This window comes from Rhinatrema bivittatum, chromosome 10 (genome assembly GCF_901001135.1).
Source record: "Rhinatrema bivittatum chromosome 10, aRhiBiv1.1, whole genome shotgun sequence".
Classification (NCBI taxonomy): Eukaryota; Metazoa; Chordata; class Amphibia; order Gymnophiona; family Rhinatrematidae; genus Rhinatrema; species Rhinatrema bivittatum.
The window spans coordinates 84,981,289-84,994,610 of record NC_042624.1 but is presented as its reverse complement, the minus strand read 5'-3'; the positions used below and the strand labels follow the sequence as shown (position 1 = coordinate 84,994,610).

Here is a 13,322-nt window from a genome sequence, read left to right as displayed (position 1 = left end):
TTCCAAGGAGATTTCACTGATGGCTTGAACTTAGTGGCCAGCAGTCACCATTGCACTCCTTTTTCTCCTTCTTGGCCCCTTTCATGTTCTATACACACAATCTTTTTTTGACTATTTGACAGTGTTGTGTTTCACTGAAATAAGAACAATGGGGCTATGCCAGGCACTAACGTTACCCCTATCTGATTTTTGCTATCTTGGGGCAGTAGGAGGAGTTTTGACATTTTTGAGTCCTCCCATTGCAATAACCCCATCTTTTTGGGGGAGAGGTAATTATCGGGTTTCTAAACCCTGGGAGCATGCCCAGTGGGTTAGAAGGGGTAGGTGCTGGAGTGTAAGGTGAGCAGCGAGAGATCACGCCTTAATCTTGAGTAAAGCAGGAGAGTAGGGAACTTCTTCCAGCTCTCAAGGCAGAGTGATTGGAGAGCTGGAGATTCCCCATGGATTTCACCAAAGGCAATTCAAGCATTTGGGCAAAGAGGTTTTGAGGAAGAGAGTTTTGAGAAGACTTTTTTGATTTTGATTGACCAATGCCTGAGGGAAGGGCATACCCCCCCCCCCCCCCCACCGTGTAACCCAAAGGACTGGGACAAACATCTTTTGGCCCATTTGACCAGTTAACAGATTGGGTGAAGAGAAGGATGTAGCCTACAAGAGACTTGTATTTTTGAGAGTTTGGATTACAGTTAACGTGTCAGAGTTTTTGGAACTCAGTTCAGTATTTTCACTTGGGGATATTTTCCTTCTTTCAGCCCAGTTCATACCGGAACTGGGACTTCACTCTGATTATCCCACTCTCACTGGTGAGGATATTTTCAAACCGGATGAAGGTGCAAGAGCAGGAAGGGTTGTGGACAGAAGAAGGATGGACAGAGAGACCATTTGCTTTTTATTGATCACGGGGGGTATTGTTGATTCTTATTTTTGGCAACTTGACCTGGATCCCTTTCCTTAAGTTATAGTAAAGAACTCTATTTTATTTGAACACCAACTACAGACTCCACTGTTTTCTATGAGTGTACCCCAGTGTGGACTTACTAAGGGATGAATGGACCCTTTTGTGATTACTGGTTTCTCCCCGTTGTGCTAATTTCAGCTTCTCCGCTCTTCTTTCACTATCTGGCACCTTTTGGAAACATTTGATCTAGAGCGTGAAGTGGTCACAGAGATCCAGGGGCTCTGGAAAAAAGAAATCTTCCCCCCCATCCGGACTTGACCCGAATCCATAGTATCCCTAGTCGAGGATAAAGCACTGAAACGGAGGGCCCACTGCAACTTTAAAAAGCCCCTATCTTGTGGATCAACTTTTTCTCAGAATGCAGATGAACCTTTGGCACTAAGGGAAGCAGTACGTCAGTTTGAAGAACGAATGCAGGGAAGCAAACGGCTGCCTGAATTGTAGCTGCCCTCTGTAAAAATGCCATTTCCACGTAAGATATTTTTTTTTTGACATTTATAAGTACAAATTCATTAGTAACACAAAACTCAAAACATTTAAAAAAAAAGAACTTGATGTGCTATTGGGAGATTCACTAAAGGAGCCATTCAACTTAGCCCAAAATCAAGCTCTGCTGAGATGCATGCGCAGCATTTGCCAATAGCACCGCATGCAGTTAAAGTTTTTTCATGGGGGAGACGTGTAAAACACACTCTTATCTTCCTTCCCTCTTTCAGCCACTCTTTGACCACAGCGAGTGCCAAGCAGGGTAAACATGGAGACGGCAGACGCTCTGACCAAACACTGCTCCAGTCATGGGAGAAATGAAAGTTGGCTACAAAAATAGTTTAAGCAAAATTGAAACAAAAACATGCATGGAGCAACTTTGTAGGCTCAAAACTTATTAAAGCAGATTTCAGAATAGTGCATTATACTATTCTGGTCTCTCTCACCCCCTGCCCTGTTTTATCCCCAGCAATCTGCTCCGTCCACAGACAGCAGGCCCGTGCGGCTCAGGTGACCCTCACTGGTGCGAGCAGCCCTGGAAGGGCTGCTCCTCCAAGTTACATTCTCAGCATCGTTGGTTGGTTGGTTGGAAGGGTTGCCGAGGTAGCCATTTCTTTCCCGCACAGGGCCTGGGTGCACCACCGCCATGGCGCGACCCAGGTCTGACTGGTCCCGATGGACAAAGGATCTGAACCTAGATTCCCTATGCTGCAGTGCCCGGCACTACGACCTGAGTCACAGTCCAGTCCAAGGAGCAAGACTGTTGAATTACCTTGAGGTTTGCTAAAGTCCTGGGAAATTAACTTGAGGTTTGTTTGAGTAGTACATTGACAGCGTGAAATCAGATGCAAAATTTCACCAGCAGCATATGATGCTCAAACCTTTTTATAGAAATCATTTAAAAATAGGGTCTTCAATGTCTAATATTTTAACTGGTATTAACAATAACTATTTAAAAGCAATTTCACTCTTAACCTGTTTCAGGTAGATCTGATACAAAAAATCTTTTAAATGTTCCACTTACATAAATTACTCAGTAAAGGCAGGACACTGTTAAAATGCTTGGATATTCAGTTTAACATTTGTCAACATAAAACGGAAACTTAAAATCCTACATGACAAAATTGTTCAGCGTGTAGCATCTATTTTTCCCCTGTAAAATAGCAAAAAAAAAAAAAAAAAAAAAAAATTTCACATCCTGGAAGAAACTCTTTCCTCCTGTAGATTGCTTTCCCTACCTCAGTTCCTTTAGGGCCTTGTGGTCCTGGGGGTCCTCGGTCTCCCAGAAGCCCCTAAGTAACAAAACAGCTAGAATGAGTTTTTATATCCACTGCTCGGTTTGCTTTAATCCACTTTCTCTCTCCCTTCCGCAGCATATGACGACAATTATTATCCTGATAAACTCAGGAAATGTTGTGGAAAGACCATTTTAGAGGGCAACATCTGCTAAAAATACAATTACTGCACTTTTCTTTACATTAAGCAGCTAAGATCTGTGCTACTTTTTTTTTTTTAATCTAATTTATGCCCTCTCTGGGATCATGCACTCTTGTAACAAATCACTGGAAATATGGAAAAAAACCTGCATAAATAAGTAAGAGAACGATTATGTTCTAAGACAATGACTTTAAGCATCCTTTTGTGTAACAATTTATGTCATCACTTGACTCATTAAAAAAAGTTATAAAGTGGAGTTAAATGAATTACATCTTTACACAACAGGCAGCAAAGGCGGATATTCAGTGTCACTTATTCAGCTAAGTGGTGGGTGGGACAGGGGCGTAACTGGGAGGAGCTACGTATCCAGCTAACATAACTGGCTAGGAAGCGATATTTAGACTTATCTGGCTAAGTTCGCCAGATATGTGAGACCTGCTAACGAGCAGGTTCTAAAGTTAGCTGGATACATTTATCTGGCTAACTCAAGAGTTATCTGGGTATATTCCACAGCACGGCCGCGCCACTGAATATCCGCTAACTTCCCTTTCCCATCCACGCAATTAATCCTTACACTTGAGTACGTTTCAGGAATTTAGCCACAAATCACTGCTTATTGACTAAGTGGTTTTCAAATTGCCAAGCACTGAGTGACTGGTATAGATATAACGTGGTCCCGCTTTTATATTGTGATCTAAGTCCTGTAGAAACTCGTACTGGCAGCTGCATTCTGAATTCACCTAGTGCAATATCTCATCCGACAGGTGCAGTGTCAACCGACCTCAGCATGAAGAATCTGAGGGTGACAAAGCCTCGACATTTCTACACTGCTATAGCTTTTCTCTTCAAAGGACTCCTTGACTCTCCGCTTAAGCATCTTTAGGGCACACAGGGAGGGCCTTCATGTGAAAAGTATCAAGAACACATAGAAGACATCAGTGAAACAGATGGAGAGAAAAAAGTCAAGATAGCTTCCTTCTTTTTCGGACACGCACAGTATCCTGTAATGCTACTAACACAGCTTATGCGGCTTTTAGATATGCAACAGCGAGATCTTGCCGACAACAGTGCAAGGAGCAATGACTCAAAACAGCTTTATGCACACATTTTAGAGAGTTATCAGATGGTTAATGGTTAGATTATTACTTTGCTTCTCTAGTAGAAACTGATGGTATGGAAAATATAAAAAAAAAAATCTGAATACTTGGCTTGAACTGCTAATGTATTATGGAACCTGGTATAAGAACAGGAAAGGAATATGACAGCTTGTAAAATGGCAATTTCATACAATCCCTATGGAGTCTATTGCATGAACGAAAAGCCTTATGGTTTTTAGGTTTTCTGTATTCAGGTTTGCCCGGTCTATATTAGCACACTGATAAAATGCGCCAGGCTTTTTTGTGTCCTGCAGAACTTTCAGGGGAGATAAAACTGCTATCAGAGAAATCATTAGTTTTGTGAAACAGCTCAGAAAAACATCAGCTATATTCTGCAGTTTACAGCTCTGCTCCTTCTCAGAGACCATCAAGTAAAGAATACTTTGATCACGAATCAACCACAGAGTCAAAGGTGTAGCCACGAGTGGGCCATAGCCCACCCACCTTGGAGTCAGGCCAACTCTAGTCTTGAATCTTGCAAGGGCTGAGAGCCATACAGCGCCCTAAGAGCAAGGGGCGGGTCAACATCTGCGTCCCGCGCTAAAGAGGGAGAGGTAAGCATTGGCAGCCACTGCCGCAGAGCTGGCTGGAGAGCAGCAGGAGGAAGGGCCGACACTTAGGCCCAAAGTCTGGTTCCTGCTGATTCCTCTTCTCTCTTCCATACCCCCAGCGACAGAATGTCACCGCGCCAGACTCAGAAACTCTTCTAGCTGCCGACGCTGCTCCTCCCTCTCCTGTGCGGTTCAACCATCTGTTGCCTGAGCCACACGGGAGTCAGAAGATACAGAGAGCTGCGCAGGCCCAAGCGCTGGACTATGCGGGACCAGGAAAAGCAGCGCCGGCAGCCAGAGGAGCTGCCAAGTTGGCTGAGCTGACTTACCAGCCCCTGGACATGGGTGAGCAAAATAAGGCGGGGAAAAAGAGGCATAAGCTGCTGGAGGTGGGGGGGAGAAGTGGAGACTCAAAGATTACGGGACATGGGGACTCCAGGGAAAGTGGGAACAGAAGAGTTATGGGTGGTGGGGGGGGGGGGGGGGGGGGGGGGGGGGGGAGTGGTAGTTTGGCAACTGGGTGGGAACTGGTAGAAAGAATGGGGACCTAGATTGTGTGAGGTTTGGGGAGGAGAGTGGGGGCTCGAAAATTAGATGGGGACTGGAAGGAAATTAGGGATTTGGGGACTGGGTGAGGCCAGGGAGAGAGAGTGGGGGACTTGGGGATAAAAGAGGGTTAGTGAAGGCTAAGGAATTCAATGTGGATTGGAGGTAGGTGGGGACTCAGAAATTACAGCAGGGCTGAGGGGGAGAGAGAGGATTGGGAGGAGAGTGGTAGACAAGTGGGATGATAGAGAGAGCATGGACTCTGAGACTGAGCGGGAACTGGGGGCGGAGTGTGTTAGATGAGCTGAGAAGGTACGAGTGGGGGATTTGAGATGGAACTATGCATGTGAAATGAGTGTAAGAGAAAGGGGGCTGAAGCATAGAGAGCAGGAGTGTAAGTGACCTGGTGGAGGGGATAGGAAGAGGGGCTCAGGAGGCGTGAGAGGGGGTGTAAATGTATGGGTCTGTGAATGAAGTGAGAAACAGCAGACACAGGGACTAGGAAAGAGGTAAAAAAGAGTAAAGGGAGTCTGGGCAGAGGATATGAGAAAGAAGAAAGTGGCTGGAGGCAGGAGTACAAGCAACAGAAAAGGATCCGGGGCCAGTGAAGGGATGAGAGGCAGAGAAAAGCAGATGAGAGCTGGGGAAAGAGTGAGAGTCAGAGGAGGAATACGAGTCCTGGAAAGGAGGAGATGAAAAGCTTCATAGGTAGGTGAGAGGTGAAAAGGAGGAGTGAAACCTAGCTATTAGTGGATAATCAGGAAGAGAAAAATGGAAGAGAGACAAATGTTGGGGGCAAAGGGAAGAAAAAACAAAGAGAAATGGAAAAAAGAAACTAGAAAAGAGACTGAAAAAGGAGTTCAAAGAAGAGAGAGGAAAGCAGAAGAGAGACTCAAATGTGAGTAGAAAAATAAAATGACCAGACAACAAAGGTAGATAAAAGCATTTCATTTTTAATTTATTAATTGGAACATGGCAGTTTTGGGAAATGTGCATTTCTTATATCTTTGTATTTCCCTCAGTATGGGGGAAATGCATTTCTGTTTCTATTTCTTCAGTGTTGCACTGCAGGCTGACTTCGGCTTCTCAGCGTTTCCAGTTTAATTTTTGTCCCCATATTCTTTTTTCTAGTTTGCGGTCATTTGTTCTGCATTTGGTGAGGGACCGAAGAGTGGGATTCTGTTAGTGTGTAGTTTCTGTGAAGGAATCTGTCTTATTCTGTTTTCCAAATATGAGGCGTATTGATGTTCTAGGGCCTACTGCATCTTTTCCTCCGTGCCCCAACCTGTGCATAGCAATCTTTCTCTCAAGTCTCAACCCTTGTTACCAGCAGTCTCTCTCTCTCTTTTATCATAGGAAGGAGAAGCATTGAGAGAACATAAGAACATAAGATATACCATAGTGAGTCACACCAAGGGTCCATCAAGTCCAGTATCCTGTTTCCAACAGTGGCCAATCCAAGTCACAAGTACCTGGCAAGTACCTAAACACTAAATAGATCCCAAGCTACTATTGCTTATTAATTAATAGCAGTTTATGGATTCTTCCTCTAGGAACTTATCCAAACCTTTTTTAAACCCAGTTACACTAACTGCAGTAATCACATCCTCTAGCAAAGAATTCCAGGGCTTAACTATGTGCTGAGTGAAAAATAATTTTCTTTGATTTGTTTTAAATGAGCTACTTGTTAATTTCATGGAAAGCCCCCTAGACCTTCTATTATCTGAGAGAGTAAATAACTGATTTACATTAACTTGTTCAAGTCCTTTCATGAGTTTGTAGACCTCTATCATATCCCCACTCAGTCATCTCTTCTCCAAACTGAATAGCCCTAACTTCCTTAGCCTTTCCTCATAGGGCAGCCGTTCCATGCCCCTTATCATTTTGGTCACTCTTCTCTGCACTTTCTCCAGTGCAGCTATATCTATAGGCGACAAGAAATGTGATCTCACCATAGAGTGATATAGAGGCATTATGACATCCATCGTTTTATTTTCCATTCCCTTCCTAATAATTCCTAAAATTCTGTTTGCTTTTTTGATCACCAGAGCACACTGAGCTGATGATTTCAATGTATTATCTAGTATGACACCTAGATCTCTTTCCTGGGTGGTAACTCCTAAGATAGAACCTAACATTGTGTAATTACAGCAAGGGTTATTTTTCCCTATATTCATCACTTTGCACTTGTCCACGTTAAATTTAATCTGCCATTTGGAAGCCCAATCTTCCAGACTCACAAGGTCCTCCTGCAATTTATCACAATCTGCTTGAGATTTAACTACTCTGCATAATTTTGTGTTGTCCGCAAATTTGATCACCTCACTCATCAAACTCCTTTCCAGATCATTTATAAATAGAGTAAAACCCACCGGTCTAAGTACAGATCCCTGAGGCACTGCACTGTTTACCTTTTTCCACTGTGAAAACTGACCATTTAATCCTATTCTCTGTTTCCTGTCTTTTAACCAGCTTGCAATCCACAAAAGGACATTGCCTCCTATCCCATGATATTTAGTTTTCTTAGTAGCCTCTCATGCGGGACTTTGTCATACACCTTCTGAAAATCCAAATACACCACATCTAATGGTTCACCTTTGTCCACATGTTTATTCACTCCTTCAAAAAATGTAGGAGATTTGTCAGGCAAGACTTCCCTTAGGTAAATTCATGCTGGCTGTGCCCTATTAAAACATGTCTATCTAAATGTTTTGTGATGTTATTCTTTATAACAGTTTCCACGATTTTTCCCAGCACTGAAGTCAGGCTCACCGGTCTATACTTTCTCGGATCACCCTTGGAGCCCTTTTAAATAGTGGGGTTATATTGGCCATCTTCCAATCTTCAGGTACAATGGATGATTTTAATGATAGGTTACAAATGAATTGAAATAGGTCTGAAATTTCATTTTTTAGTTCTTTCAGAATCCTGGGGTGTATACCATCTGGTCCAGGTGATTTACTACTCTTCAGTTTGTCAATCAAAGAGAGAGAGAGTCTGCTGGGAGTGGGGATGAAAGGGAGAATCTGGGGATAAGAGTATAACTAGCGCTCTCTCACCTGTATACTTAGTGCCCACCCATGTTAACCTTGGGCTCTGCCCCAAAATCAGTTCTGGCTATGCCACTTCATATAGCCAGAACTAATTTTTCACTAAAGCTCATCCAAACCTGTGGCTACAGTAGTAAATCTGTTAGGTATTTGGCTTTGCTTTGCTGCCTGGCTGTCCACTAGGAGACACTCTAGTCATAAGTACTGGACTGTGAAGAAGTTCAGGTTTGCTTGTGCCTGTGCTTGTGTCTGCTTGGATTTATTCATCAAATTCCTGTGATAAGTTCAACATGAGAAAAATGTCCTACGTGCACAGGAACAATCATATAAATAAATAAATAAACATGCTTTAGAAAAGTCTTTCGCTGGCACATCAGGTTTATCACAGTACAACTCTACTAGGGGCTGGTGACATGCTCCTTGGGTCTGCTGAAGATACTGTAGCAGTATCAGTCACAGTCCCTGGGAGGAAGGAAGCCATGTCCACTGCTCAATAGCTACACCCTAGGGCCAAACTTAGGGGGAAGCAGGGCTGCGGTCCTGGCTGAGGACCAACGATATGGCTGGCATAAACGGAAGGAGTGGGGATACAAAACAGAGGTAAAATACCCCAGGGGTAGCTGCACCGCATATTTATTGAACTAGACTCTCAATGCTATGAAGTGCAAACACATTAAAAAAGAAACCCAAACACTTTTAGCAATCTCTCATTCAATTAGGTAAGAATGGCAAAATGGAAAGAAGAAAACAAACAGGACAATAGGAACAAGGTTTAAAATGTTCTACAACAGCTCAGGATTAGAAGTGCTTGAAACAAACATTATACAATTGTACAGATGCAGTGAAGTTTTCAAGAGGAGTGAAGGGAAGAGGACAGAAGTAGTTCAAAAAAGGAGAAACGATTTAGGATGAAACCATATCTGTGGGTCTGTCAGTAAGCTCAGTTTAAAGCTGGATAAGGAAATTCAGAGCATTCTTACATCCAAACAATAGCAGACAGGACAGAGGGTCCCATCAGGTTCCTAATAAACACAGAGGCCCAAGCTTACACCAACTTATAGCTTTGTCATGAAGCTTATATGCTGGGACCTCCATTTTCAATTTTTAGGGGGTTTTTCCCCTGGAAATTTATCAGGGTTTATTATAACAAGAAGAAAAACTAGAAAAAAATCAGTAGAAGAAAATGATTTCTTTTTCTGGGTAAATATCTGAGTTCATTTTGATGGCCCGAGCCAGGATAGTAAAAAAAAAATAATAATAATAAGCAGGTTAGGATCCTAGAGCAGGGACTCTAAAACCTTTTGTGAACAGGGCCACATAACCTTCAAAATCATTGACAGAGCTAGATTAACATTTTAATGAACTATTCTCCCATCATCTCCCCCTTTCTCTCTCTCCTAACACCGCATCTCAGTCCTTCCCCTCTTCCAGCATCTTTCCTATCCGCTCTTCCCCTTTCATCCCAGTGTCTCCCCTCTTCCCAGCATTTGTCCTCTCTCCCTAGCATCTCCCTTTATTCATCACCCCTCCCAGTATCCCCATCTCTCTGTTTTCCTTCTCCCAGAAGGTCACTGTTCCCTGTGCTTCCCATGGCAGCTTTGACCTTCACTCCCAACAGCAACTCTGGGACTCCCTCCAGTGCAGCTCCAGTGGTTACTCCGACCGCCCTCCCCAGCAGCTGTGGCAGCAGCAGAACAGCTCTGGTCTCCCTCCTAGGGTGCAATCCCAGTGGCAACTCCGGCTTTGGCAGTGGATCCAGTCTTCTTCCTCCCCTAGCGACTTCCTTCTGAAGTGTGGGCATGTGGTCATGGTCCAGGCCCACGTCCCGCTGTCTGATTTTTAGGGGCGGAGATGCTGGAAAGCATCGCGGGTTTGCAGCTATGTTTTTGAAATTACAGAGAGCTGGGAATTTATTGGGGAAAATTGGATTAAACTGAAAATGAAGGACCCTACTTAGATGCAAAACTTCTGCAAGGGCAATTGCTCAGATTTCCCATTGCCCTTCACTCACAGAAAGCAAAGGCATTTATTAATGTTAGGACATCAAAACTGGATGAAATAGCCTGATTTCTTACATAAAAGCTAAGGCTCCTTTCCCATTCTATGTCTATGTCTTCACCGAAGAGCAAGACAGGAAACTTAGGGATAGAGCAGCTGGTTCAGAAATTCAACTAAGCTTACTGGGGGAGGGGAGCCAGTTACGCTGAAACAGCTTGTAAACGCATTTCTAGCTTTTTAGGACCCTGTCATGTTGGGTTTTAACAGCTTCATAAAAGCAAGAGTGGGCAGTCTCCAGCAAACAATATCAGTTGTCCTTGATAATATCTGCATGTCCAAAGTTACTTGTCTCAGAGTAACCCACTATGCCTGAGACAGTAAACGTCTCACATTTATATAATAGATTCCTCTTGTATAAAAAAATGGCTACATAGCCACACATCAATGCAAACATGTGTCAGAATGATTAAAGCAATTTCCAACATCCTTTGAAATCTGTCGTGAGAGAAAAGCAGTGGGAAAAGCGGGATTGGACTAGTGTGAGCCCTACAGTAAATGGGAACTGATGAAAAAAATGAAAAACTGCCCTTCCTGCAGAAGCAGCAGTTACATTACCTGGACATGCCAGATTACAAGGTACAGTGGATTTTGAACATATAATGGAAGCAAATTGTCTTAGATGTGACAGAAGATCTTGTAAATCTGAAAAGTAAACTGTACACGTATCCAAAGTGGAATGGTCCCCTAATTATTTTCATGCCAAGGGGGCAGCTGGGTTATAATGCAACCGCTGCAAATTACTTGGCCCTGGATCTGACATAGATGGAGAAAATCAGCTCTCCAAGCCTCTTGCACCAGGTGTTCAGCTTGAAAGAAATCTCACTTTTTTAATCAGACTCTCCTAAGTCATGAACAGACGAAGAAGGGCACTGCCTTATCCATTCGTTATCTGACATCAAAATCAGCCATATGGTTCCAGACAAAAGCTAATACTGTGACCCTAATTTCCTTGCACTCCCCGAATGCTAATCTTTTGCATACGCAATTTGTGGGCTACATCTGGTCACCAGGCCAAGATTTGGCTAGCACTCAGTCTGCTGGTCCATTCCTTCAGAATGTCATCATCCTTATCTTCAGTTTAATTATGTAGTGCTCTTCTGAAAACAGGATGCAAACTACTTCACTGCCTCTGTGGTTTGCATACCTACTGATAGTGGATATACAAATAGCCAATAAATAACAGTATGTGTAGGAAAAATGAAGTCTGCCAGGTATCCAGTTTAACAAACAACTTCAATCATGACCATTATTGCTTAGGAGTGATTATTTTATAAGTTCATTAATTTAAAACAAATACCGCTCATTCCATATAGGCAAGGCTCCCAGTTTACTGCAATTCTGGGGTCACGGAAACTGCCACAGATTTTGCCTTTTGCAGCAAGCTGCCTGCCGGCTGCCACCTTGTGCCAATGCTACTCTATCACTGCTGCTCCAGGCCACCAATTTTATTTTATTTGTATTCATTTTGGCATTTATTCTGCCAGGATGCTCTGGGCCATGTCTGTTCTCAGTTCAAAGAGATCTGAGCCATGCAGCTGCTCTTTCCTCGTCCACATTCTCTGCTCCTTTATGCTGCTGTTGCTTCCTCCTGTCATGTGGTGCTGCTCTCCCCCCGGTGCTCTAGTTTGGTCTGTTCCTGCTTCCAACCACCACAGGTGCTACTGCTAGCATGACTACTATTTCCCCCCCCCCCAGAACAAGTGTCTGAGACATGTCAATAATGCTTCCACCACCCCAGGTGTTCCTGCTTACATCACTACTATTTCTACCTCCATGTGCATTTGCCTGCAACATGGCTCCTGTTATCCTGCAGCTGGTGTCACATGGCTTCATTTACCATGAGCTACAGGTTTGTGGGAGGGAGAATGTAGCTGCAGTGTAGGCTGAAGCAAATATGTGGTGGGGGGGGGATGGGAAGAAAAAGTTGCAGTCTGGGGGAAGGCAGGAAGAAAGCAACAGCCTGGAACAACAGTAAGAAGAAGAGAAAATGGAAAAGAAAAATCAGGATAAGAGAAAATGAAACAGGAGAGGAGTGAATGAAGAATAGAAATCAAGAGTGATAGGAAAAGGGGAGGAGGGGAAGGAGGAGAGGAGGGAAGCCAAACTGGATGGAAATCATCAATAAGGAGGAGAAGAGACTGGTATAGGGACACATAAAAGGGAGACGTGAGAAAAAGGAGGGAGAACACATAGGGGTAGATTTTAAAAGCCCTGCGCGCGTAAATCCTGCCAGATTTACGCGCGCCGGCGCACCTATTTTGCATAGGCCACTGGTGCGCGCAAAGCCCTGGGACGCGCATAAGCCCCGGGGCTTCGTAAAAGGGGCAGGAAGGGCGTGGCGACGGTTCGGGGTCGGGCCGGGAGGGCGGTCCCGAGTCCCCCAGCACTGCGGCCTGTGCCGGGGGATGCCGAGGTGGCGCACGCAAGTTACGCCTGCCTCAAGCGTAACTTTTTTAAGATCTACTTTTTTAAGTACTTTTTAAAAATCTACCTCATAGGGAGCAAAAGAGGGGACAAGAATTATAAACATCTTTGGGAGAGGACGTGATAGGATGCACTAAGTGTAGAAAAAAGATGAAGGAAAATAGGAGAAAAAGAAATTAAAAATAAAGAGAAAGAGTGGCAAAAAACATAATTGAATAAAGGAAGCCCAGATAAAATGTATTCCATGCTCTAAAAAAGGTTGAAGTTAGACCAAATGACTGCCAGCATGGTAAAATAGTGAGGTGAAAGAGGCAGTTAAAGCCAAAAGGTCATCTTTCAGAAAATGGAAAGCAAATCCAAATGTATGTGGGGTACAGTTGAGCCTTGGATGAGGATAAGGAGTGGGGGAGGTTTTCACTTGAGTTCTAACATGACTTAGTAAATAGATCTCTTACCGAGATAAAGTAACATTCCTGAGGACACCCAGGATGTAAGTCATAGTAGAGGATCTGTACTAGGTACCAAGGGATTTTTACTGGAGTCTGAAGACCTTCCCAGTACTTTCTATTTAAGATTTAAGTTTTGGATTTTAATTACTTCCCTTTCTAAATCCAGGCTAAGGGAAAGTTACAGACATAAATAGTAGGTACATTCC

At 43.6% G+C, this 13,322-nt stretch overlaps 1 protein-coding gene across 2 annotated transcripts in view; it reads right to left on the bottom strand.

The window, feature by feature from the left end:
- The window catches only part of COL24A1 (collagen type XXIV alpha 1 chain), a 554,101-nt gene that overhangs the window by 257,055 nt on the left and 283,724 nt on the right, over nucleotides 1-13,322 (bottom strand). For both annotated transcript variants that reach the window (XM_029618163.1, XM_029618164.1), the window contains exon 21: nucleotides 2,683-2,736. In XM_029618163.1, coding sequence (XP_029474023.1) covers nucleotides 2,683-2,736 — 54 coding nt within the window. The remainder of the gene's footprint in view (nucleotides 1-2,682; nucleotides 2,737-13,322) is intronic.